At 46.6% G+C, this 27,505-nt stretch overlaps 2 protein-coding genes across 2 annotated transcripts in view; both read right to left on the bottom strand.

The window, feature by feature from the left end:
• TMOD4 (tropomodulin 4) lies at positions 1-27,175 on the bottom strand. Its single transcript, XM_083716002.1, has 10 exons — positions 27,022-27,175; positions 16,603-16,789; positions 14,233-14,389; positions 7,094-7,216; positions 4,691-4,780; positions 4,244-4,374; positions 2,906-3,013; positions 1,694-1,837; positions 1,199-1,343; positions 1-448 (listed from the first exon to the last, which is right to left on the bottom strand). Exons 2-10 carry the CDS (start codon positions 16,726-16,728, stop codon positions 426-428), a joined length of 1,047 nt encoding a protein of 348 aa, XP_083572128.1. The 5' UTR covers positions 16,729-16,789; positions 27,022-27,175; the 3' UTR covers positions 1-425.
• The window catches only part of VPS72 (vacuolar protein sorting 72 homolog), a 54,666-nt gene that overhangs the window by 13,305 nt on the left and 13,856 nt on the right, over positions 1-27,505 (bottom strand). The window lies entirely within an intron of this gene.

Raw genomic sequence — 27,505 nt, forward strand, 5'->3', positions numbered from 1 at the left:
TTCAGGTTTCGATCAGCGAGATGGTGCCGAATCATTTAATAATAGTAGCTTGTTTAGGAAAGATAGGAAGAGTGCAACTGCCTTTGGTCCTTAGCGGAGAACAAAGCCAGTTCTTTGGGGCAGGGCGGGCGTCTCTCCGAAATCTCTCTTATTTACAGAGGTAATCAAAAGACGGGGAGCCTGGATTCGGAGGAAGAAAGAACCTGAGATTGCAAGAAATTGGGGTTGGGGGTGTTGTCGGTCGCCAAGGTGAGGGGGGAACAGCAGGGCCAATCTCTCCGAGAAATTCTCTTCTTGAAATAAAATAAAAATCCTTGCTGTTGGCAAAACTCTGTCTCTGGGAGGCAGGCAGAGCTTAAAAGGCTGCTTAGAGGCACATGAGGAAGCTTAAGGGCACTCGGGATTCGGTCGCAGGGGGTGCGCCATTATGTTTTCTTCTGCTTGCGGCCTGCAAAGGAAAGACGAGCAATGTGAGGACACCAAACGCTGCCTTATATTCCCCCGTCAGGCCACTGGGGTCCCATCTAGTTCAGTAGACTCTACACTGACCGGCAGCAGCAGTCTGGGGTTTAGGACAGTGGGCTGGATACATTGGGAGTTGGAGCTGGGACTTTTCGCGTGCAGAGCAAGTTGGGGCAGACAAAAAGAAGGACTTCTTTGCACAGAGCATACCGTATTTTTCGCTCTATAAGACGCACCAGACCACAAGACGCACCTAGTTTTTGGAGGAGGAAAACCAGAAAAAAAATATTCTGAATCCCAGAAGCCAGAACAGCAAGAAGGATCGCTGCGCAGCCTGCATTCACCCCATAAGACGCACACACATTTCCCATGAGTCTTAGAGAGCAAAAAATATGGTAGTTCATCTTTGGAACTCATTCCCACAAGAGGTAGCGATGCCTACCAAAGGGGATGGCTTTAAGATTAGACAAATCCATTGAGGACAGTATGGCTATCAAAGGCTACTAGCAGCCATGACAGTCATGTTCTCCCCCCATTGCTGAAGGCAGTATGCCTCTGAATAGAGGTTACTGGGAATCACAGGCGGGGAGACCACTGTTGCCCTCTGGCCCTACTTGCAGCCTTCCCAGTGACATCGGGAACAGGATAGCCAGCCATGATGTCCACCCACTAAAAATGACCACTCAATTATGCAAGAATTAGGACAGGCGACGGGTCGCCGACCAGCAGCACTTACGTAATTCGTTGTTCTTGGTTATTGCGATGGAGGCTCTGGCCCTTGGTCCTTGCTGCGTGAAGTGATAACCAAAGCGGATAATGGAAGGGCAATTTTCCAACATGGCGGCCATCTCCATCTCCACCGAGTCGCCCAGTCGCTGGCGCTGCGTGGGGAGAAGGAAGAAAGAGAAATCAGAAGTGTGAAGGAAGCGAGGAGGGGCCCCACACTACTGTTTTTTGTTTTAAAAGATGACATTGGGTTTGTGAGGAGAGAAGAGGATGTTGTGGGCTGAACTTTGCGAATTCATGCATGTAACCAGAGCATGGATTGAGGATGCACGAAGCAGCCACCTTGCTGAAGCAAAGCAGGTCTAGGGCTGCTCATCTCCAGGAGAGGGAGAGAAGGCAAGCAGATCTTTTCCACCGGCGCTGCAGAGAGACAGCTGCCTTTGCTTGCCGTTTCATCCGGCTGCAGAGCAGAGGGAGAGTGCAAGGGGTTCTGACCCCGGCTAACCTGGTTGTCCACCTTGAGTTCAGTCAACGTGGAGTTCTCCTTCATGGCTTTAATGACTTGCATCATCCCAGCACTGGTGATGAAGTTAGATTCAATGTTGAGGCTCTGAAGGGTCTTGTTCTCCTTCAGCATCTCGGCCACAGCCTGGGGGCGCAGAAACAGGCAAAGTTCAGGAACTCTTGCAAGTACAGTGGTACCTTGGTTCTCAAACTTAATCCGTTCTGGGAGTCCGACTCCCAAAACCATTTGAAAACCAAGGCGTGGCTTCCAATTGGCTGCAGGAGCTTCCTGCACTCAAGCGGAAGCCGCGCTGGATGTTCGGCTTCCAAAAAACGTTTGCAAACCAGAACAATTACTTCCGGGTTTGCGGCATTCGGGAGCTGATTTGTTTCACAATTAAGCCTTTTGAGAACCAAAGTACTACTGTATTGTTTTCAGCCACTGTCTCCAACTCCCAGCAGCTCCAGCAGCCAGCGAGGGCAACAGTCACAGAGGATGATGGGACCTGGAGTCCAGCAAAGTCTGGAAGGTGTTGAACTACCCCAACATTTGATGTTTCCACTATCCCTTTGGAACTCACTGCCTCCTGATATCAGGTAAGTGCCTTCGCAGTACTCTTTTCGGCACCTGCTAAAAATATTTTTTGTTTAGATAAGACTATCTGCATGTGTAGAACACTGACATGTGCTTTCACCCGCTTTTTAGCTTATTGTTGATTTTAATTTGCTTTGAGTTTTTTCAAATAGTTGCTTGCAACCTTTCTTTAACTGATCATTTGATTATTCCATTCTTTTCGTAACAGTTTTGAGGGTTGGTCTGTTTTTACAATCATGCGGTATATAAATTTTATAGACTAAAATAAAGAAAGGCCAGAGCAAAGGCCAGGCTGGCCATGACTGATGGAAGTTTTGGTTCAGCATCACCTGGAGACTCTCCCATCCCTGCTTAAGTAGGACTAAATCAGGGCTCTGGTCCTGATTCTGTTTTGGTCCTGTTCACCCAGTATTTGGTTAACCACAAAGCCGACATAAGTTGTCCTAAATTGGGGCTATTCTAGCCTAGAAGGTTCCATGAGTGATCACAGGGAGTCATCCTTCTCCAATTCTGTTCTCCCTCGCCAGTTCCCTGTTAGGGTTCAACTCTAGCCAAAGCTCCAGATTGCCTGTTAAGGGCAAGGAAGTTTTTCAGAGGAGGAGCAACCTCAAAGCTTACGTGTGCCACTGGGTCATTACTCCGGGTTGCAACCAGGCTGAGCTTCTTGATGACAGTGTTTCTTTTCATGGAGTCGCAGATTTCTATCAGCGTCTGAACGGGAATGTCCTGTTGGAATGAAGAGAGGCCCATCTGCACCACCCAAAATCTCACTTCAAACCTTACCTGTTCCTGCATTTGCTGGTGAGGGACCACATGACGTTACCCTTCTCCTGCTAACATCTCGCATGTCTCAAAGCAAAAACCCATTTTTTTCCTAATAGGTAGTAGCACAAAAATTATTTATAATATGCTTAATGACACTTTCGCAGGGTGGTGTGGAAGAGTCACCGCATCCTGCAGGAGAGTTTCTTCTTCAAATCCCTAAAATATCCACAGTTGCTTAGAGCAGGGCTTTCAGTGTGGCTGTCTTGGTTCTGTGGGACAGCATCACAATTTGAGACATAGCTGTTGTTTTTTAATGTTTTTAAAAGTATTTTAAGCTGCTTTTAAAGTAAGTTTGTAAATCACCTTGAGGCCCATGTAATTTCTCTGATGAAAATAGGGACGTCCCATTCGCTAATGAGAGTTTTACTATTTACACCCCACGCTCTGACTGGGTTTCCCCAGCCACTCTGGGAAACTTCCAACATATATTAAAATAAAATATCAAACATTAGAAAAACTTCCCCATACAGGATTGCCTTCAGACAGCTTGGGGGTCAGATAATTTCATACCCTCCAACATTTCTGCAATGAAAACAGGGACGTCCTAAGGAAAAGTGGGACATTCCAGGATCAAATCAGAAACCGGGACGGCTTCTCTAAATCTGGGACGTCCCTGGAAAATAGGGACACTTGGAAGGTCTGCCATTGTATTTCTTAACCTTTGAAGGACCCTCCCACTCTCACACTGGTCAGACCCCTATCCTCTGACAATTAATCCTTTTAATTGTTCATAACCATGAGAACTGGAACTTTAGCTTACGCTTAGAGGAAAGTGGTAGAGCATCTGCTTTGCATGCAAAAGGTCCCAGGTTCAAACCCCAGGTAGGTCCTGGAAGGAACTGTCTCTGAAACACAGCTGCTGCCTGTCAGTGTGGACAATATTGAGCTAGATGGAACAAGGATGCAGCTCCATATGAAGCAGCCTCCATGCTTGACTGGAAGCAAGGAACAAGCAAGGTGCTTGTTTCTGCCACCAGAGATGCTTTTAAAAAATCAGCTAGATGTGCTTGAGCCCATCGACATCTTCAAAGCATCTGCTCTTCTGACAAGTGACAGACTCCAAAACAGGGGCTGTTCCATCTGTTGCCTGCTTAAACACCCAAGTGTGTCCTCCTGGGACTCGGCACTGACCTTAATGTTATTAAGGTTCACTTCCTCGAGTTCCTTGTCGTTGCTCTGGATTTTCGTCAAGGTCTCCTCCACATTTGTGGGGTTTGGAGGCTCATCTGGGACAGGCTTGTACTTATCAGGCTGCACTACGCCTGAGAGAGAGAGAGAAATAAAATAAAGAGAGAGTGTGTCTTGAATAACAGAGGGCAGAACCTCAGGACCAGGGGGCAAATGTGGCTCTCCAGTCTTCCCTTTCCAGCTCTCAAGACCCTTCCCAGGCCACACCCCTTCTCTTGAAGCCTGGTCTCATTGGTGAGTGTTTTGCTTAGTCTTCCTAGAATTGGGACCCTAGCCCCGAAGCATGTCCACTTGAGTTTGACAGTTGCTTCTGGTTCCCAGGCAACAGTCTCTCCTAACTCCTTGGTCATTTGCCACCCTCTGTAAGATGCAGACCAAGGAATCACTCACTGTTTATGCCTTCCGTGTTTGTGATGTTGCCGCTGCAGATGGCATCATAATACTGCTTGTTGCTCATGAGGGTGTACATGCCCAGGATAGCTGCAAGGAAGCAGAGAAGGAAATAGCCAGATTTGTATTTTCTTTAACAAAACAACAACACACCACAATATTCTGATAATTTATTTTGGATTGCCAACCATGTGCAAGGAGCTGTACAGAGCACTGAGGCCTGCCTCTCTTCTGATCACTAGGCCTAGCTCTCCCTGTATCAATGCATTTTAAATTCCCCGCACAAAGAAGTGTAGCATGTTGTAGAAATAGTTTACCTAGAATCCTTGACACCCTAGTATTCTACATGCGGGCTTGTTGTTATTTAGTGTTATTTTTACTTCCCAGAGGAGCATCTTCAGACTACAGGCAGGGACTCCCCTGTTTTAGCTATCAAGTCGATCTACAGACTGTAAACACCAAACACAGTGTCAGGTTATCCAGACAACCACATGAAGCAGTCGATAGGATAGAGAGCTGCACATAAATGACACCTTTCAAAATTAGAGTATGACAAAATCCATAAATAATCAGATAGTTAAAAACACCAGCCTGTGTTTGTAAATGCAGAAATGCTCCCTAGGCATTTTTTTTTAAGCTAGTCTGTCAGGCCACTGACAGTTCCAGATTTGCAGGGGGCCTTGGACAAGATGTCTCCTGTGGGCTCCCTCCCTCAGTGAGTCCACCCACCCACTGCCATCATTGCCATCTGTTCTTGCTCCTCTGCCTCAATGTTGTTGCCACAGGCTTGCTTGCCAGTGAGTGCCTCCGCCTCCTTCTTGCCACCACTAAAAGCGGTTCTCAAAGTGTTGTTGGACTACAACTCCCATTGTTCCTGAGCTCTGGCCTTGCTAGCTAGGGGTGATGGGAGTTGTAGTTCAACTACATCTGGGGACTTACAGGTTGAGAAAGGTTGGATGAGCAGGTTGCAACAGTGGAGAGGAGACAGCAGCCAGAGGGGGCTCTTGTCAGTGGGACCCGCTGCCTGGGTTTGGGACCCCAGCAGGTGCCTGATCAGCCCAACCTGTGCTGCCGGCCCTATGCCTGGGAGAAGGAGGCTTCTCCGTACATTTCCCTTTTTCTGTAGGCACGACATTTCAAAAAATCCTTTGTGGAAATCCATTATTTACAGGGACAGGAGCAACCTGCTTTGTCAGGATAGCAGCATAGCTAGTGGGGACATTTCTGCTCCGGTGCATCCATGCCGCGTCCAGCTCCGATTCCCAAAGCTCAGCAGCAAGCGGAGAGTAGGGCTGGCTTAGCGCCACGCAGAGGCTAAAATCAGACACTTCGGGTGCTCTCGCCCTATCGGCTTACGCCTGACAGGGAGCCATGGGGGCAATAAAAATACGTGAGGCTTTGGCAAGGAGGTGACATCAAGGGACTTTCCCGCCCGGTGGTCACCGGCCAGCACGGGAGACCCACCTGCTTTTTATGCAATACAGGTTGTTACAATTGTCCTAGGCTACCTGCAACAGAGTCCCCTCCTAGATGGGGATGTCAGAGAAAATCCAATCAATATAAAAATGGGAGCAGGAATTTACGATGTCCGCTCATTCATCCCATGTCCATAACAGAAATCAATCCAGCAAATAGGGTTAGTGTTTGCTGTTGTCATTGTTTTCCATCCACTAATGATGTGCAATTGACTGGTTCTCTTTTGCATAGACGGTGTATTTCCTTTGCATGACGAATGTAAGAAGAGGGAGTTCTACCATTTAGCTATGTGCTGCATGAAAATGGACAATGCAAGAAGCATTCTTCATTCCTGCTAAAAAAAATTCTGGTTTAGACAAGCCTACCCAGAAGTTTTAAGGCAGGGTTGTAAATGCTTGTTGATTTTACTGTTTTATCTTCTGTGAACCGCTTTGAGGGTTTTTTGTTTACAATCAAGCAGCACACAATATATATTTTATGGAAAAAATAAAAAAAAATAAGTATTACATCCCCAATCTAGAGCAGCGGACTGCTCCAGATATCTAAGTCGGTGGCTTGAGAAGGGGTTAAGAGGAAGTCCATGCACAGACCCAAGCTGAGGGTTGTAGCCAGATAAGTACCACATGGAATAGACCTGTTGGAAATAACAGGCCTAAGTGAGTCACATTCATTAATGTCAGTGGGTCTACTCTAATATTGGCTACAAGCCCAAGGACCTAACTGGACAGTGTACTGGGTGCATTTGTACTTCTGTGCTTCTTTTTGAGCTGATGGATAAATGCCAAGAGGTTTCTGATAAGATGAGTTTCCTTTCCCCCTATTCGGAGCAAACTTCCACTGGGATCCGATACACCTCACTGTTGTCTGTGCCCCCAACATGGAGCAGCTCTCTGCCCACCACCCTCCGGCCAGAAATACGCTTTTTACCTGCAATGTCGCACATCTCCGCATCAGTGGCATTTGCTAAAGCTTCTTCCAGTTCAGGTTCCAGCGTGATCTGCTCTTCTTTGGGGATTTCCCTCTTGGGGTTTTTCGGAATAAAGGGTTTTCCTGGTGTTTGGGGTTAGGGGAGGAAATGAACTAAATTAAAAGTGGCACAACAAAAGGCCATACGATGCAGTTCATTCAAGCAATTCCTCCCTCCCAAATTCTCCAAAATGTCCCCATTCTGAAATCCAGCCAGATTTGGTAAAATGCCCCCAAGCTGAGCTCAAGGTTTTTGTAATTAATTAGCAAGGCCCTTAAACAACTTGGGTTCTAGATAGCTCAAGGACTGCCTGATTCCCTTATATCCCTGCTTGATTTCTGATATTTTTGGGTGAGTCACTGTTAGTGCCCCCCACCCCATGGCTTGAATCCACAACTCAAATCACTCAGGAGCCATGTATTTAGTATAGTGGGCTCCTTCCTTTTGGACTCCCTGCAGGCTGAGATTAGGCATACCCCTTTCTACTGAACTTCAGCAGCTTGACAAATACCTTTCTATTTCAGTAAGTATTTTAAAAGAAACATTCTGTTGTTGTTGTTGTTGTTGTTGTTTAGTCGTTTAGTCGTGTCCAACTCTTCGTGGACCAGAGCACGCCAGGCACTCCTGTCTTCCACTGCCTCCCGCAGTTTGGTCAAACTCATGTTGACAGCTTCAACAACACTGTCCAACCATCTCGTCCTCTGTCGTCCCCTTCTCCTTGTGCCCTCCATCTTTCCCAACATCAGGGTCTTTTCCAGGGAGTCTTCTCTTCTCATGAGGTGGCCAAAGTTTTGGAGCATCAGCTTCACGATCTGTCCTTCCAGTGAACACTCAGACCTGATTTCCTTCAGAATTGATAGGTTTGATCTTCTTGCAGTCCATGGGGCTCTCAAGAGTCTCCTCCAGCACCAGAATTCAAAAGCATCAATTCTTCGGCGATCAGCCTTCTTTATGGTCCAGCTCACTTCTATACATCACTACTGGGAAAACCAGAGCTTTAACTATACGGACCTTTGTCGGCAAGGTGATGTCTCTGCTTTTTAAGATGCTGTCTAGGTTTGTCATTGCTTTTCTCCCAAGAAGCAGGCGTCTTTTAATTTCATGACTGCTGTCACCATCTGCAGTGATCATGGAACCCAAGAAAGTAAAATCTCTCACTGCCTCCATTTCTTCCCCTTCTATTTGCCAGGAGGTGATGGGACCAGTGGCCATGATCTTAGTTTTTTTGATGTTGAGCTTCAAACCATATTTTGCTCTCTCCTCTTTCACCCTCATTAAAAGGTTCTTTAATTCCTCCTCACTTTCTGCCATCAATGTTGTGTCATTGCATATCTGAAGTTGTTGATATTTCTTCCGGCAATCTTAATTCCGGTTTGGGATTCATGTAGTCCAGCCCTTCGCATGATGAATTCTGCATATAAGTTAAATAAGCAGGGAGACAATATACAGCCTTGTCGAACTCCTTTCCCAATTTTGAACCAATCAGTTATTCCATATCCAGTTCTAACTGTAGCTTCTTGTCCCACATAGAGATTTCTCAGGAGACAGATGAGGTGATCAGGCACTCCCATTTCTTTAAGAACTTGCCATAGTTTGCTGTGGTCAACACAGTCAAATGCTTTTGCGTAGTCAATGAAGCAGAAGTAGATGTTTTTCTGGAACTCTCTAGCTTTCTCCATAATCCAGCGCATGTTTGCAATTTGGTGTCTGGTTCCTCTGCCCCTTCGAAATCCAGCTTGCACTTCTGGGAGTTCTCAGTCCACATACTGCTTAAGCCTGCCTTGTAGAATTTTAAGCATAACCTTGCTAGCGTGTGAAATGAGCGCAATTGTGTGGTAGTTGGAGCATTCTTTGGCACTGCCCTTCTTTGGGATTGGGATGTAGACTGATCTCCAATCCTCTGGCACTGCTGAGTTTTCCAAATTTGCTGGCATATTGAGTATAGCACCTTAACAGCATCATCTTTTAAAATTTTAAATAGTTCAGCTGGAATACCATCACTTCCACTAGCCTTGTTATTAGCAGTGCTTTCTAAGGCCCATTTGACTTCACTCTTTTGTTGATTATGAGGGCCACTCAATTTCTTTTATGGGATTCTTGCCCACAGTAGTAGACATGATGGTCATCCGAACTGAATTCGCCCATTCCCGTCCATTTTAGTTCACTGATGCCCAGGATGTCAATATTTATTCTTGCCATCTCAATTTTGACCACAATGCTTTTATTACATTAACATTAATTGGCTTTGTTCATTGTATGCTTTTTATAATTTTTACTGGCACCCCTTTGAGACTTCTGTGATTAAGCAGTACCTGGTTTTCCCAAATTAGTTCAACATCTGAGGATACATTTTTTTCTGACTGGAAAAAGGGATGGGGGCACTTTATTCTCTTACCTGGAAAGACTTTTCCCAAGGATGTGTGTAATAATAATGATAATAATTTTTATGCACATTTTCCCCAACAGATGCATTTTTTTGCTTAACATTCTTTATAGCTGGAGAACTGCATTGCAAAATTTGGAAAAGTATACTATTCAAAGGGTAGCTGCATTCTCATTCTTGTATCATTTGGGGCATGTGAATTAGTTAGGTCCAGATTCCTGCATTGCAGGGGGTTGGACTAGATGACCCGCATGGTCCCTTCCAGCTCTACAATTCTATGATTCTATGTTAAACTGCGAGCCAAACTGAATTTCTCTTCCTTTCTGCCTGAGTTCCCATTCAGTGTGGGTTGCCCAGCTGGAAAAAGACCGGAACAGTGATTCTGTTACATCACTGTACGGGGGAGTGACTAAATGATCCATCCCAGAGAGGCAGCAGGATTGTCGATTCTTAGCAGATGCCCAGAGCAGTAACTCATCCAGAATTTCAATGTGGAGGATTCAGGGTCCTCAAATTATTCCAGTTCTTCATCTCCCATGGCACACTAGCAGTTCTCTCTACACTATCTGACACGATCATATCTAGAAACTTGCGCTGTTTGTTTTGTTGCTGGCTGGTTGTTGTTTTTTAAATCCAACATTAAAGTAGCTGGGATTCCAAAGCGGCCACACCAGACAGTTCCATTTCATGTGGCCCAGATCTAACCCCTCTCCATGCCCCCAAAACACGGTGATTTAGTTACAGAGAGGAAGCAAGGGATTTCTTAATCGCAGCCAGATGTTTAATTGCTCAGTACTAAAAGTAGCAGCAGAAGAAGAGATGCCATCTGTTTAAATTGTTAGAATATAAACACGAAGTATTGCACTAATTTATCTTGTGAAATTAAGAGAACAGGGGTGGGGGAGGGATAAAGAATATGAGAAATGTAGATACGGTGAAAACAGTTTTTCCAAGTATAAAAATAGCAGCAGTAATTAAATAAGGGTGGGGAGAGATGGCAATGCCTCAGATTGAAGCAAAACGACAGTGTGATGACTTGACGCTCAGGTTAGAAACATTAAGACATGTATCGCAATTACGAATTGCATTTCTTTTCTATTTTGTGCTGGTTTTCTAATGTTAAGAACATGAACCACAATAAGAGAGGGAGGAAAGAAGACACGGACAAGGTTTCCTTTCAGAAAATCTCTTGACATCGTGAACTTTCAGGAGATCTTTTTTTAGGCCCCAATGAGACTGGGAAAAGGGACAAATCAAAGCTGCCCTTTAGAAACGTCCCGGCTCCAGGAACTTTTCTTCGTTCCAGCGTGGAGAGAAGTAAATTAGCGTGGGAACCACAAAGTGAGAGGAGGCGCGAATAGGGTGAACCTGAGATGCCTTCACACACACACACACACACACACACACACACACACCATCTTCCAATCTGCTGGCAGAGTCCACCTGTTGCTCCTTATCACCGGCACTCGGAATCTGACTGCTGCTGCCTCTCCACGGGACTGGCCAATGCACCGGCAAGATTCAACACAAACGCCATTGGTTAAGCTGCAAGATATCTGGAAAGGGTAGCTTTTGACATGCAAGGGATGTCAGAAGGCAACGGCTTCTATTCCAAACTGCATTAGTCATAATCGGTTCCGTTTCTCTTACACTGCGGTTCAGTTTCTGCCAAACACTACATTATTCGTCTCACCATGACAGCTACTTAGAATCACAGAACTGTAAAGTTGGAAGGGACTCCAAGGGTCATCTAGTCCAGCTCCCTGCAATGCACGAATCACAGCTAAAGGATCCATGACAGAGGGGCATCCGGCCTCTGTTTTAAAACCTACAACGAAGGAGAGTCCACCACTGTCAGAGGAAGTCCGTTCCACTCTCGAACAGCTCTTACTGTCAGAAAGCTCTTCTTAATGTTCAATTGGAATCTCCTTGTCATTTGAATTCATTGGTTCGGGTCCTCCCCTCCAGAGCAGCAGAAAACCAGCTTGTTCCATCTCCCATGGGACAGCTCTTCAGGCTAAACGTACAGCTGGATTGGGCCCTCAAAATGGGTGAGAGACACATTACTTCTGCTGTAATGGATCCTGATGTACCCATTGAAGGCCAAATGGATCATGAATTTAAATCCCTGATCAGCCTTGCTGTTCACTGGAGGAGCTGGCTACAGTAGTCTTTCAGATTGGCATGCTTCACAGGGTTGTCGCATTGTGACACATAGCTTCTTGGAGAAAGGGCAGAGTACAAATGCCACAGGGAGGAATTCAACAAGAGGTTTCCGTGCCTCCATGTACCAGTAGCTAGACTGGTTGGATTTCTGCCTGTTGTATTGCTCTTAAAGGCAGAGGAGCCTGCCTGGAGTATAGGGGTGGTATATTTGTCCCCTGCCTATCTTTAGCTGAATGGCAGATAACCAGTGATCAGTTTCTAAAATGTCGTTTTAGGGATGTGTTTTCTGATGCACAATATAAAGTTTCTGCAAGTTTTGTGGTCAAAGGTGGAATGAAATATATTTTAAAATGTTACCAAATAAGATGTGAGATATATGTACATTGGCTTTTTAAAAATAATTTTTTGGCAGGCAGAACCACTGGACAGCTCAAATTTATGCTCTCACAAGCTGATTATAAAACTTTGGTTCCTCTGGTTGGTGCCACACAGAGAGGACCTCTGCGAGTGAATGACAACAACCTTTGCCTGACCTGAGAAAAGCTACTGGACAGCTGAGATCTGAGGTCTTGCAGGGGAATCTCTTTGCAATACCTCAGCTCTCAGGGTCACATGCAAAATCTGCAGATGGAAGAACATCATAAAGAAGAATATGACAAACATCCTTAATGTACAGCAGCAGGATGCCCTGAAAGGGCTTTTAGCATATGTGAAGGATGCAAGTCTGAATGAAGACAAGTCCTTAAAATCGATGTCCTCCTTTTCACGCCTTTCATTGTGGGGTCAAGTAGCTGCAGTTGAAGGTCAAGGATGAAGAACATGCAGCTGCAAATGCGCCATCGTCTACTCAGAAGGAAGTCCCAATTCACTTTGGTGCCGACATGCATGAGAGAGGGCTACGAATTTGATTTTCCCCCCCAGGTGTGTTGATGGATGATTTGAAGAGATGCCGTGAGCCTTTACCAGGAGCACTTAGGAACCTTTTGTGGGTCAGGACATCTGAGCTACACACCGGGCTATTTTGAATCCTCGGCGTGCTCCCGGCCGAGCTAAATATAACTTTTCCTCTCAATCCCATCTCAATTCTGGGACAGCACGCACAGTAGGATTCTGGCAACACTCAGGAGCAGCTTTTGCCCGGCGCCAAGCTGGGACAGAGCTGATCTCGAAGACCTATGGAGTGTACATGATTGTCTCTCTGCACATGCCTCCAGCACCTCTTGCCCTCAATCAAAATGGCAGCCATGGATTTGGAACCACCAATAAAACTGATGCTAGCACCCAGGGTTTTTTAAGGATATTGCAAATGGCAAATTCCAAAATCCATATCAGGCAATGGCGTTCTTAGACCAATCAAAGTGTCACAAAGGAGTGTGGAAGCTTTCAAGGCCAGGACAGTTCAGAGATCGCTCCCCAAGCATGGTTTGTGCTAATCACAGTTTATAATCAAAGTACAAGCAAACCAAGGTTTACAGCTGCTTGCCTGCTTTTGTTTCCCAATATCTCAGAGCTCAAGCTGATGCATTTACTCTCATTTTGATTGTGCAGTGGTTTCTGGAGACAGGAAACTAGTAGTCACTCTGCTCTGTCAATTTGAACATCCCATTGAATCATACAGCACACAAACCAAGGTTTCTCAGCCTTGCTCACCAGATTATCACAAAACATGGCTTGCCAATTCAAATCTCACAACCCAGCATACCACAGGCCCATGGTTTGCAGACTTGTCAAACCACGGTTTCTGGCGTCAGACGCAAACCACGGTGATGCCTAGGAAAAGCCTGGTCTGGAAACTGTACAAACCAATGGATTCTGGGGCTGATGGTAAACCATGCTTTCTCAAATTAGTCTCATGCCTAGCTGCTGACCACAGTTTGATGTGACATTTGAATAGAATGAATTTCTACATCTTTGTAACAGGAGAAATGCTAGAGGCTACTCCGGGGCCTGAAACACAGCAGGCAGAAAATAAAATTTATTTGTCCAAAGGCAGATGTCCAGGCTTCTGCTATTTAAATCAGACCTGGCCAATCCAGATGCTCCATACGATTCACCAATCACAGAGGGTATAATCTCATGCAGCCCCAGTAGCTCAGTAGTAACTCAATAGCAAGCATTATGGCAGTAATGGTTAGAGTGTCAGACTACGAGATCAGGGTTCAAATCTCCACTCAGCCATGAAGCTCACTGGATATCACTGCTTCTCTGCCTAACCTACATCACAGGGTTGCTGTGGGGAAAAAATGGGGAGAACCATGTACACCACCTCAAGCTGCTTGGAGGATATAAATGCAACGAATAAATAACTCACTGAAACTGACTTTTAGGGTTGCCAGCTGACCATAAGTTTTTTGGGGGGGTTTAAATGGGCTGCTCCTCTGCCTTCAAGAACAGCTCAATCTGCAAAAATCTGTAGGTGGCACTTTGTGCAGCACAGTTGCACGTCCTGCTGCTGCAGATGGGACAGCCCCAGAAGATAGCTGGGAAGCTTGCCAGTCCAGCCATGCAGCCTTGGAATCACAGCATCCAGCTTGCAAATTGGACAAATACCTTTTTTCTCTCCTGTGAAGGGCACCAGGTCTTCCCGCTCCTTCGCTTCCATTGCCTGCTTCTCCAGGTGCTGCATGAGGGCGTCTCGATCCAGTGGACCCGTCGGGCTCTTCTTCGTCTGGTCTCGTTGCCGGAGACCCGCCGGGAGCATTACATTCTATGAGGCAGAGCAGAATGGGGGGTGAGTGAGTTATACAACAGTGGCATTGTGTTGCCCAGTACTGTAGGATAGGGCTTCTGGTTGTATTAGAACACGGACTTTCAGCCGGGCCATCAGAATTAACTCAACTGGGCATTGTATCGCCCAGTACCGTAGGATAGGGCTTCTGGCTGCATCAGAACAAGGACTTTCAACCGGGCCATCAAAATTAATTCAACAGGTGAAGCTTCGGGCTTTGTTATATTTCCCTGTTAGGTATCATCTGCTGAATGTGCCTGCTCCCCTCTCCCACCTAACAACACTGACAAGGGGAAATTACTTGTGTGCTACTGGAGAGTGACATGACACGGCTACTACTTTTAAACTTTCCGCGCTCTTGTTCATCACCACAAAACTTGGCCTTGGGGTTGTGAGGGAGGGGTTTGTAGGGGGTGGGCAGCAACAAATTCCCTGGAAAATAGCAACCTAAAGTTCCTTCCACACCTACTGCCTAGATGTGGGACTATTTCCTAATCTGAAAGTATGACAATGATAATTGATAATATTCGGTCTCCATACCCGTACCCTCTGGATTCCCAAGCAAATGTTCCTAAGCTGAATGTACATTGCAAAAATCCAAATTAGTATTCTCCTAAACTTGATTCTGTCCTTCAACCTTACCCCTTTAATGTTAGAGTTATAGGCTCAATGGCAGAGCAGAGAGATGGGGAGGAAGAAGCCACCCAAAAAAATCAGCATGGCTAACCTTTGCAAGATATTTCACTATTGTATATTTAAAATGGGTGCATTTGACGACCTATAAATGCTATAATAAAAATAAAAAGTTATCACCAAGACTTAAAAGATGAAACTTTAAGCAAACTCATTCTCTGAGGCTTGATCTTTATCATCCATGCACAGGGATCAGCAGGCTTGGGAGAAGCCCAAAATTTGAAGAAATACCATATTTTTTGCTCTATAAGACTCACTTTTCCCCTCCTAAAAAGTAAGGGGAAATGTGTGTGCGTCTGATGGAGCGAATGCAGGCTGAGCAGCTATCCCAGAAGCCAGAACAGCAAGAGGGATTGCTGCTTTCACTGCGCAGAGATCCCTCTTGCTGTTCTGGCTTCTGAGATTCAGAATATTTTTTTTCTTGTTTTCCTCCTCCAAAAACTTGTGGTCTGGTGCGTCTTATAGAGCGAAAAATACGGTGCTATGCATCTCTCTTTAGAGGAGGGGAACCTGAAGGAACCCCCCTCCCCAAAACAGTCCAGACAGTTGGGCATGCACAGTGGTCACAGATTGCCTCTGATGTCAGGGCACAAAAGTGGAAAGTGGAGGGTGTGAGGAAGGGCATGCCCTGGAAAGAGATGGCAGGATCTGTCAATTTTGGTTCTTTCAGTTTCACATTCCCCCCCCCCCCAATCTTAGATTCAGTTATCCACATTTTGCAGCAATTTGTAATTATAATTTTAAAAAATCCTCATGAAAATTCATCAGCGTTTAGTGCAAATTTCTCATAACAAACACATTTTTATAAGCTGTTTTTAATACCATACGTTGGTTGCAGTCTCACTTGTTGCCCCTAAGGAAAATAAAGTTCCAACATCTTCACATTCAAGAGGGCTATGAATTTTAACCCAAGAAAATCTTTAATAAAAATTATAAAAGAAGAAGGCAGCTATTAATGTTTTGATTCAGCATCAGAGGGTTTGCTTCAAAAACCATCTGGATAGGTGAATCTGCTGGTTTTGGTTGCTTTCATTTTATCAGTCTTAAGTTCAGTTCTCCATATTAGCTTGGAATTTCTTTTAAACCCCTCGCAATAATTCATCAACATTTTAGTGTAAATTTATTTCAGCATACACGTTTTAAAGCATTTTTGCATTGTGCACACACTTTTGTGAGCAAATTTCTGTAACATGATGCATTTTTGTACATCAGTTTCCCTAACATATACATCTAGAGGAACATTTTACCCTGTCAAATGCATTACTTAGCTGGAAAACTGCATGGCAGAATTAGGAGAAGTGAAATTTCAAACTATATTTGCAAAAAGTGCAAATTAAGTAAGTTTATATTTTAATTGTGAATGAGATTGAATTTCTCCCCCATCCCTAAAATCATGTCTAGGCAGTCATATTTCCGTTTCCCTCAAAAACCTAAAATTACATCTAGAATCTTCAAGAATCCCACCCTCTACCCCAAATCGTCACCCCCCTCAATCTCACTTCAGGGTCCATTTCCTGAAGCTCTACGTCAAGTTGAGCCAGCTCCTCCGCAGATAGTTCATTCAAGATCTTATCTTCATCAATGTCTCGATATTTCTCCAGCTCTTTCTGGTATGAAGTCGTCATGGTTGCTGCGGTTTATGCAAAGGCGGTGTCTCTCCTGTGATGCAGAATGAGGAGGATGAAGCTGGATTTAGGGGGGACAGAAGAAGTCCCAGTGAGTAACTACGAAGCAGCTCTAAACGATCCAGTGTAAAATCAGACACAGGGCAACATGGGACACTGTTGGGGAGGGGAAACCAATGGAACTCCTTGCCTCTTGATTTTTCTGACTGGTCAGCTAAGTTGGTTTCTGGGACCTCTTACCACTATAAATTAGTGGTTGCATTGGGGCTCGTACCTGATTAAAGAAAACATAGTTAATTAACCCTATGAGTGTCAGTTGATTACTATTTAATTACTTGATTGAATCAGCCTATGAGAAAAGAAGAAAGCAAGGGGAGAATTCTTTCTGTGATTTTGAGATGCATCATTCTCCATTCACTCTCAAACGGGAAGGGATGCTTCTTTTGAAATGGGGCTTGCCAACGGTCTTTTTTAAATATATAACTGCCTTCTACAATCTGGTTTCTTCCAGATATTTCTGGAGCAGGGGTACTTGGATCTGTTTCAACATAATATGTTTCAAGTTTGAGTCCTCCTGACTTGGGGGGGGGGGGGGACAGGGGACACACCAACAAGGCTAAACCCAAATGTTTATTCAACCATGGTGCTTGTGACTTGAGTTTCTTTGAAGAGCAGTGTCTCCTGGTAAGTTTATATCTTGTTCTTGAAACTCTCAGCATCCAGTTTTGGTGTGTGTGCTTGTTTAATTCAAATCAGGTCACATTTCAGTCTATGGCCTTAATTGAACGATCCAGACGAATAGATCAATGCAGGCATTTATGGCCACATCAGAGTGTTCAACAAGCAAACAAGCTTACCCGTTCACCCAAAAGAAAATGACTGGTATTTCGCACTGTACTTTAATTTTCTGTCCTGCCTAAAGGGCAGCGCTCCATTTGCCAGAAGCTTGTGCATTGGTGCCGGGGGGGAGGTGTTGAATGAGTCCCCCAAAACAGCTGTTTTACGCCACCCCATTCAGCTGATCGTCAGGACCTGGTTCTCAAAGGCTGAGGGTTTTAAAGCAATGCTGAGGAATCTGGTGTCCTCCAGGTGTTGCTCCCAGCGACCAGCACAGCCAGTGGTCTGGGATGATGGCACTTATAAGTCCATCATCATATGGAGGGTCACAGGCTCCCCTTCCCTGGGTTTAAGGTATAAGCTCCCCCAAGGGACTGTACCACTTCAGACTGCAAATACAAGATGGAATGGGTGCCCCTGTGCCCTATGTCAAAAGTGCCACAGAAAACAAGAAGGAAGAACTTCCCTTGGAAGGTGATGGACTCTCCTTCCTTGGAGGTTTCTAAACAGAGGTAGGATGGTCATCTGTCAGGGATTCTTTAGCTGTGATTCCTGCATTGCAGGGGGTTGGGCTGGATAACTCACGGGGTCCCTTTCAACTCTACCATTTATGATTCTAAGACCAGGCTGATTCTTTAACACGGTTGGGATTTGGGCTTGTGGGAAGAGGACACCCTGTTGTGTGTTGTCTGAAGTCGTATCCTCTCTGGAGGGCTGCGCCATGCAATGTTTTTAAATATGTAAAATCATTCACATACAGTGGTATCTCAGGTTAAGTATTTAATTCGTTCTGGAGGTCCATTCTTAACCTGAAACTGTTCTTAACCTGAAAACCACTTTAGCTAATGGGGCCTCCTGCTGCTGCCGCGCTGCTGGAGCCAGATTTCTGTTCTCATCCTGAAGCAAAGTTCTTAACCCGAGGTGCTATTTCTGGGTTAGCAGAGTCTGTAACCTGAAGCGTATGTAACCTGAAGCGTATATAACCTGAGGTCTGTGTCTCTTAGCTATGCATTTGGACACTTCTCGAGATATCATAACCAGATTTTGTGCGGTGGTTCCTGAGATCAACAGCACGTTTCTGTCTACGTCTGGGTACCGTTGGGCGCCATTTTGAATCAAGATGGTCAAATGAACCTTTCAAAACTACTCCGATTTTTAAACACAGGTCTCAAAATTGGTTTCCTGGAATTCCTGAGGAACCCCAGGCTAGAAACCTGTATCAGATTAAATGACAGATGCAGGAAGGCTCTGAAGCCTAATGGTGGAGAAATCACATTGATCAGTAAAACTGTTTCCAAACTGTCCCATTCCCATACTTACTCTGTCTGCTTATCACTCTCTTACAAGGCAGGTGGGGAGTGCTCCAGGAAAATGCTCTCAGTCTGCCTCTTGCTCTCTTCCCCTCCCTCCTTCATTTCTGGTCTCACTTTCTCTATCACAAAATGGACCCACCCCACCCCACAATGTTGCACAGGACTAAATGAATGCAAAGGAAGCACTCTGAACTCCAATACACATGGTACCGTATTTTTTGCTCTATACTCACTTTTTCCCTCCTGAAAAGTAAGGGGAAATGTGTGTGCGTCTTATGGAGCGAATGCAGGCTGCACAGCTATCCCAGAAGCCAGAACTGCAAGAGGGATTGCTGCTTTCACTGCGCAGCGATCCCTCTTGCTGTTCTGGCTTCTGAGATTCAGAATATTTTTTTTTCTTGTTTTCCTCCTCCAAAAACTAGGTGCTTCTTGTGGTCTGGTGCGTCCTATACAGCGAAAAATACGGTACCTTTTAAATGTTTTTGGGTTTTTTTAGCTGGGGTGTATGTGTGTGTTTTTAATTCTGTGATTCTCTTTTTAACTTTTTAATCTAGTTCAAGCACCCAGTGGCGCAATAGGTCAATGCGTCTGGCTGATAACCAGAAGGTTGGTGGTTCGAGCCCACCCAAGGACAGCTGCGGCCAGAGTTCCTGCACTGCAGGAATTTCAACACTATAATTCTGTGATTCGACGTTTCATCTTTTTAAGAACCTAGGAAGCTGCTTTATCCTGAGCCGGACCCCCAGTCCATCCAGCTTGGTATTGTCAACACTGACTGGCAGCAGCTCCCTAGGATGCCAGGAAGCTTTCTCTCCCAGCCCTACCTGTAGATGGCAGGGATTGAACCTGAAACCTTCTGCATGGCCCTCCCTTATACCAGATGGACTCCCTGCTTTTTCTAAAGGTAAAGGTAAAGGGAACCCTAACCATTGGGTCCAGTCGTGACCGACTCTGGGGTTGCGCGCTCATCCCGCTCTATAGGCCGAGGGAGTCGGCGTACAGCTTCTGGGTCATGTGGCCAGCATGACTAAGCCGCTTCTGGCGAACCAGAGCAGCATACGGAAACGCCGTTTACCTTCCCGCCAGAGCGGTCCCTATTTCTCTACTTGCACATGACGTGCTTTCGAACTGCTAGGTTGGCAGGAGCAGGGACCGAGCAACGGGAGCTCATCCCGTCATGGGGATTCGAACCGCCGACCTTCTGATCAGCAAGTCCTAGGTTCTGTGGTTTAAGCCACAGCACCACCCTCATTCCTCTGCTTTTTCTAGTACCTTTCAAATAATGCCTTCCTGTTTTCCAACCTACTTCTTTGATCAGTCTCTTCTCTCCCTTCCTCTCCTCCTCACTTTCCCCCAAAAGTTAAGAAGCTTTCTGAAACAGGAGTCCTGGAATCAAAGAGTTCTTGTGTGCTCTCAGAATTCAACCTCTGGGCAAAAGAGGAGGAGGTCTGTGTGAGCAGATATAAGGGGTGGCAAACTCAGCCAGCCCTCTTCTGGGAAGATCTAAACTAAATAGGTTTGTTTGTTTTCCCCAAGATGTCTTAAACTATGGTCAAACTTCCATTCTCCATTTCCTGTGCACTTTAACAACCTGCGGCGGATAGAAATTCAACCACCGTGGGATAGCTTTACCAGTGGAATTTCTGCCTGTTGTGCAAGTTGGTTGTGTTTCCAGCAAGCGATGTGATAGGCAAAGAAAAGCGGGGAGGTGGGGGTCGACATCCTGTTTCTGGAAACACAGGTGTGGGGAGCCTTTGGCCCTCCAGATGTACATAGAATGGTAGAGGTGGAAGGGATACCCAAGGATCATCTAGTCCAGTGGTTCTCAACCTGTGGGTCCCCAGATGTTGTTGGACTACAACTCCCATCATCCCTGAGCTCTGGCCTTGCTAGCTAGGGGTGATGGGAGTTGTAGTTCAACAACATCTGGGGACCCACAGGTGGAGAAAGGCTGATCTAGTCCAACCACCGCAAACCAGGAATGTTCCTGGATGATAACTACCCTCCTCCTCCCTGGCCCTTGGAAGCGGTGGGGCTGATAGGAGTTGCCATTCAGTGAAACACCTGGAAGGAAGGGCCAAATCTTCCCCACACCTGCTGTAACGGTTACAATGCAGGTGGACATTCAGCTGGTGAAGCTTCCCACCTGTCAGAGTAAAAAGAATGCCCTGACAGGCCTCCGGCAGACAGAGAAACCATAGCAGAGAAACAACAGTGGCAAGCCAGATGCTTTGGGACTACAACTCCCACCATCCCTAGCTAACAGGACCAGTGGTCAGGGATGATGGGAATTGTAGTCCCAATCTGGAGGGACGTGTTTGGGGTTATGCCTGGGGTTATGCCCACAGGGCCACATCTTTCTATGCTGAAATATGTTGTTGTTGGTGGCGGCGACAGCCCACCTTTAGATGACTCCCACATTCCTATCTTGGCCAATCAAGTGTTTTGGTTCAATATCTGCATTTTTCCTGCCACCCTTTTGGAGGAGATTAAGCTCCTACTTTGCATTGCCAAAAATAAATAAATAAACGTTGGCCATGTCATATTCCCTTCGATTGACAGGAGAAAGATGAAGGAGGCTACCTTTTTTTCTTTCTCTTTTAAAGCCACACTAGACAATTTTTACCTCCTCCCACCGAGTGGTACTCTAGACATCTGCCCTAAAGTCTTACTCTGACAGCACCACAAAGAACGTGTCCATCAAGACTGCTTTGTCTCTGACAGGGGCAAACAAATGCCGCTGGGAAGCTCCGCCTTTCCCAGATTCACCTGAGCCAACATCCCATTGCCACACGCCAGGTTTAGACATAAGAATGTGAGACGGGCCAAGCTGCTTCATCTAATCCAGCCTCTTCCCTCTTCCCTCAGCCCAACAGCACAAAGCAGGTAGGAAAGAGCCTTTTCCTTTGTTTGCTTTCCAGAATCTGGTCTCTCTGAGGTGGACTGCCCTTGAAAGACCCATTCCGGCCATCAGGACTAACAGCCCTCGATAGGCCTCTGAATTTGTCCCATCCCGTTTTTAAAGCCGGTTTAAGCCAGCATCCATCCACATCTTGTGGCGGTGAGTTCCGCACATCAGTTTCACCCAGCCACCCCATATTCTAGTATTATGCAATGCTGGAAGATGGTGGACTCTGCTTCCTTGGAAGTTTCCGAGCGGATGTTGGAATGGCCATTTGACAGGAATTCTTTAGTTGTGGTTCCTGCATTTCAGGGGGTTGGACTGGATGACCTTTGGGAACCCCTTCTATGATTCACTGAGCAGAAAGACTCTCGGTTTCCCCTGTCTCCACACTGCTCGTGATTTACTAGATCTCTATCTGGACTCTTCTTTAGGGGTTTTTTTCTTTTCCTCCTCCTTCTCCCCTTCTCTAATCTAAAACGTACCCAAGGAAGGAAGATTTTACATCCATAAGAAAAACACACACACAAAGAGAGAAGCCAATTCTCTTTTGACACCCTCTTGCTCCCGTCTTGGGTCTGGAGCTCTGCCCTGCCAGGTGCTCTAGCACTGTGTGAGGGTTAATTAACAGGGAGGAGGAGGCTTAGCTTTACTTCCGAGTAGGAAGCAAGGACACAGCGACCCGGAGCCCTCCGGGAAACCTGCCACACCATCTCTGCATTCAGCGTGGCGCTAGAGTCTCTCCCTTCTGTGCCTGTGAATAATACCCAGGCGCTGGGATTCACAATTGGGGAGACTCGCTGCTGCTGTGCTCGGGTGCTGCTTGTGGGCTTCCTATTCAGGGCATCTGATTGGCCACTGTGGAAACAGGATGCTGGGGTAGACGGGCCCCCATTGGCCTGGTCCAGCCGCCAGGCTATTTTGATGTCCTAATAGAACCTCCAGGTCCAGAGGCAGTCTATCTAGATCCATAAATTCATTGGGTGTTTGGCTACAGACACTGGAGTGGATGGGCCCCCCTTTGGCCCTTGGGGCCCCTTACAATTCTACGGTTCCATTATTCTACGCATTGCCTCTAATGTCTTAATGCCGACATTGAGTGTGCAGGTGTCCTTTGCAAAGTTCAAAGGCCTTTCCTGAGCTACAGCCCCTTATGCCTGCAGGGATCCCTTTCCAAATCTCCAAGACTCTGCCCTTTGGCCCCAAATCTTCTTTGTATAAAAAATTGCCCCAAGTGTTTCTGAACTGGTAATGAACTTGGGGGAAACTGGTGACCTGGGTCACTGGGTAGGTTATTAACTGGAGGGGGAAAACAGGTTAATTTAAGATTATGAATTATTTTAATTTATTTTTATTTATTTTTATTTATTTATTTATTTATTTATATCCCCCCACACACCTCTTTTTCCCAAGCCGGGGCTCAAGGTGGATTGCGCAAGTTAAAAGAGCACAGATAAAATGCAGAAGGCTAAAAACGTATTAAAAAATAATAGTTAAAAGGTGGTTAAGCTCTAATAGAATTAAAAACAAAGTAGAAACAAAACTGTTTAAATGTAGGTAGTAAAAATAGCGCAGCCCTTTCCTTAAATAAATAAATAAATAACCACATACATGCAATCACTCCTCCAAGTCTACCTGCCAGCAGAAGGACAACAAGGAGGGAGCCAGTCTGACTTTCCCAGGGAAAGAGTTCCAAAGTTGTCTGGGAGGAGCCACCACTGAGAAGGCCCTCTCTTGTGTCCCCACCAAGCGTGCCTGTGAGGGTGCTGGAACTGAGAGAAGGGCCTCTCCTAAAGATTTTAAACCCTCAAGCAGGTTTGTATGTGAGGATACAGTCCTTCAGATAGCCTGGGCCTAAGCTGTATGACTTTACCTAGAGATGATTTGAGAGTTTGGGGGATTGGGGAGGAAGGCAACTGAATGACAATTGAATCAGTTGGGAACAGAAGTGTTGGGAGACGGCAGGTGAATCGGGGTGTGTGTGTGTGTGGGACACTGTTGGCATTTGATGGCATACACAATGTTAGACGATGAGCAATTAAATAGTCCCGAGATGGTATGTGTGATGTTGTTGGGGCCAGTAATGGTGTTGTCCGGGTGTATGTGGCAGCAAAGTTGGCATCTGGGTTTATTGCAAGCTCTGGTGCCAGTGTCCGTGTTAAGTCTGGTAGTGGTATTATTGTGGGTTAGGAGTTGTTTAAGATTGGGTGGCTGTCTGTAGGCAATGAAAGGTCTTCCTCCCAGAGCTTGAGAAAGAGAACTGTCATTGTCCAGGAGAGGTTGTAGATCTCTGATGATGCGTTGTACTGTTTTAACTTGGGAGCTGTATGTGATGACTAGAGGTGTTCTGTTATTTTCTTTTTTGGGTCTGTCTTGCAGTAAGTTCTCTCTGGGTATCAGTCTGACTCTGTTGATCTGTTGTCTAACTTCATCTGCTGGGTATTTTAGTTCTAAAAAGGTTTGCTGTAGATCTCTTAGGTGAGAGTCTCTGTCTGTAGAATTGGAACAGATGCGGCTGTAACGTAGTGCCTGGCTATATTCAATGGACTGTTTGTCCATTGGTTGGCAGGTTGGCAGGTCTTTAAGGTGCTACTGGAAGGATTTTTTTTTCTTTTCTTTTGTTTTAAGTTAGTTCTTGGTATGAGCTTTCGTGTGCATGCACACGAAAGCTCATACCAAGAACTAACTTAGTTGGTCTTTAAGGTGCTACTGGAAGGAATTTTTTTATTTGGTTTTGACTATGGCAGACCAACACGGCTACCTATCTGTAACTAGGAATACTCTGGCTTTATGTCTGCAAACCCCTCCCTGAAACACGGTGCAGTTTCCACCTCCACCCCTCCTTCCATTCCCCCAGTCAACCCCTGCCTTATCCCAGGTCAGACGCTTGGCTCTATCTAACGCGATGTTGTCTACACTGACTGGCAGCGACTCTCCAGGCTTTCAGAGGAAGGGCATTCCCTGTCCTATCTATTTATTTTTACTAAGTTATTTATTGCATTCCTACCCCACCTTTTCCTCCAAGGAGCTCAAGGTGGCGTACACAATTCTCCTCTGCTTCCTCATTTGATCCTCACAACAACCCTGTGAGGTGGGTTAGGCTGAGAGGCAGAGACTGGCCCAAGGTCACCCGGTGAGCTCCATAGCTGAGTGTCGGGATTTGAACCCTGGTCTCTCCCAGGTCCTAGCCTACCACTTTAACCACTGCACCACCACTGGCCCTCCTACCTGAAGATGCTATTGGGGATTGAACCTGGAACCTTCTGAAGGCAAAGCAGGTGTTCTGCCCCTCAGATACAACCCTTCCGTTCTAGTCGTCATAGGTAAAGGTAAAGGGACCCCTGACCATTAGGTCCAGTCGTGGCCGACTCTGGGGTTGCGGCACTCATCTCGCTTTATTGGCCGAGGGAGCCGGCGTACAGCTTCCAGGTCGTGTGGCCAGCAGGACTAAGCCGCTTCTGGCGAACCAGAGCAGCGCACGGAAACACCGTTTACCTTCTCGCCGGAGTGGTACCTATTTATCTACTTGCACTTTGAGGTGCTTTCAAACTGCAAGGTTGGCAGGAGCAGGGACCGAGCAATGGGAGCTCACCCCGTGGCGGGGATTCGAACCGCCAACCTTCTGATCGGCAAGTCCTAAGCCCTGTGGTTTAACCCACAGCGCCACCCGCATCCCTCTAGTCGTCATAGTTCTCAATAAAGGGCCAATTTGCAATGAAACCAAGGAAGCTGCCTTATACTGAGTCTGGTCACTGGGGTCTGTCTAATGTTGTTTGCTCTGACTGGCAGCAGCTTCCCAGAGTTTTAGGCAGTCCTAACTGAAGTGTCAGAAATTGAACCATGGACCTTCTGCTTTCAAGGCAAGTGCTCCATGCCTGAGCTGTGTCTTTTTCCTGCGTGATCCCCACCTTCTCTGCAGCCACAACTTGGCCCTCGGCCGCATTTCCCAGGCGGACAACTGAGCTTGCCGAAAGCCCTCCCTCCTTTGCCCAGATCTCTCTCTCTCCCTTCTTGGCTTCCAGAACCTTAAGGCTGCGAGATGCTCAGGGTGGGGCCACTATCCATAACAATTATCTTTTGCGCTTTTTTTGCTATGTCACTCTGCCTAGCGCTCCATCGACGGCGTCATAAAAAGAGTAATAGCTGTCCAGTTTCACACCATTTGAGAGACAGTGGCTGTGTACAGTTAAGGCATATCCCCCCCCCCTTCTCGAAGAATCCCGGGAACTGTAGTTCACCCTTGAGCCTAGCTGCAAGTCTCAGCTCCTGCAAACTGCAGTTCCCAAAATTATTCAAATGCAGCTTGCCTTGGGGAAGGTTCCAGGGTGGCTCAAATCTGTTTTGAAGATTCGATGCCACTTTTGAGTCCGAATTCAATCGCTTGGGGATCTCCTTTGACCCACCTATACTTCCTCTGTCTGGATTAGAGGATCCACCTGTTTCTAACCTCACCATCAAGGCTTAAAACATTACTTAAGCTCTCCTCCACCTTCAGCCCATAGATCTGTTTCCTCGCAAGCCCTCCTCCTCTCTTCCAAATCTTCATTTAGCAAGAGACAACTGCGTTTTGTGATGCCCACGCACACCCCTCCCACCAGACATGGGGTGGGGCCTGCTCTACACTTTTGCAGCAGGAGGAAGTGGTAGAGTCCTTGCAGAGCAGGCTGCGCCACTTCAGGCTGCAGGTATAGAGTTGAAAGGACCCTGCCTGGATCCCCTTGAAAGTGAACCAAAATCCTTTCTGAGAGATTTCAGCGACGGTCTGCCAACTCCCAACTTGCAGCTTTTTTGTGGTACAGTCTCTTCAGGTTTGAGGGCAAGCCCAGTGGTGGTGGTGGGGACACACCCCACCCCAGGCTCTGACCCTTTCTAACTGGTCACGTAGTGAGCTACTTGCACAGAAATTCATTTTGTTTGATTTTACTGGACACACACAGACATTTGCAGGGGGCGTTGCCTGTGCACACGGCAAAACGGTACAGTCCTTGCTGATCCCATGCCTGGATTCTACCGCCTTATCTTGCGTGTGCCGACTGGGCCTGTGTGTCCCCGGGTGTATAGAAGAGCTGTTCAGTTATCCTTCAGCAACACTCTCCACCCCACAAGGACTCAGCCCAAACATAGCCGGCGACTTCCCCTGCCTTTGCTTGGCGTACAATTTTCTCGCCACCCGCTTGCCGCCTCTTAAATTCCCACGAAGCCAAGGAGGGGGGAAAGGGGGGGAAAGGGACCCAGACTTACCTCCCAGGCAGGCTGTGTCGGCCTCTGCCTTTTGTCTCCCCCACCCCGAGCGGTGTGAACCCAGCAGGCAGGGCAAACGGGGAGAGAGCGAGAGAGCGGCAAGCCCAGGAACTGTGTGAGATCAGCATTTTATTATTTTAGCTTTCCAGCCGGGCAGGCGGGCGGGGTGAGGAGCGCAAGAGCGAGAGATCACATATACAGACTCCGTTATCAATCACTCCGCAGACCTGCCGAGCGGCCGAGTCAAGACCTCCAGCGGCCACAGCTGAGAAGTGCCAAGCCGAAGGACCGGTTCAACCGGGAAGATGCTGCTGGTGCTTCTGTTTTGTTTCATTTCAAGCCTAGCCAGGCCTCCACTGCAGCTGGACTACTGCAGTGCTATCCGCGTGGGGCTGCCCTTGGAGCTGGTTCAGAAGCTCCAGCTGGGTCAGAATGTGATGGCCAGACTCATGATGGGGAAATCTGTCTGACAGCATGTGGCACG

Source organism: Podarcis gaigeae, assembly GCF_964106915.1.
Source record: "Podarcis gaigeae genome assembly, chromosome: 16".
Classification (NCBI taxonomy): Eukaryota; Metazoa; Chordata; class Lepidosauria; order Squamata; family Lacertidae; genus Podarcis; species Podarcis gaigeae.

Excerpts from the sequence above, each read along its gene's own strand:
- TMOD4 (XM_083716002.1), bottom strand. The coding sequence starts at position 16,728 with ATGACGACTTCATACCAGAAAGAGCTGGAGAAATATCGAGACATTGAT. Across the intron at positions 4,375-4,690 it reads AAACACGGAAGGCATAAACA|GCGTAGTGCAGCCTGATAAG; the intron begins GTGAGTGATTCC and ends TCTCTCTCTCAG. Across the intron at positions 1,838-2,905 it reads GTAATGACCCAGTGGCACAC|GCTGTGGCCGAGATGCTGAA; the intron begins GTAAGCTTTGAG and ends CTGCGCCCCCAG.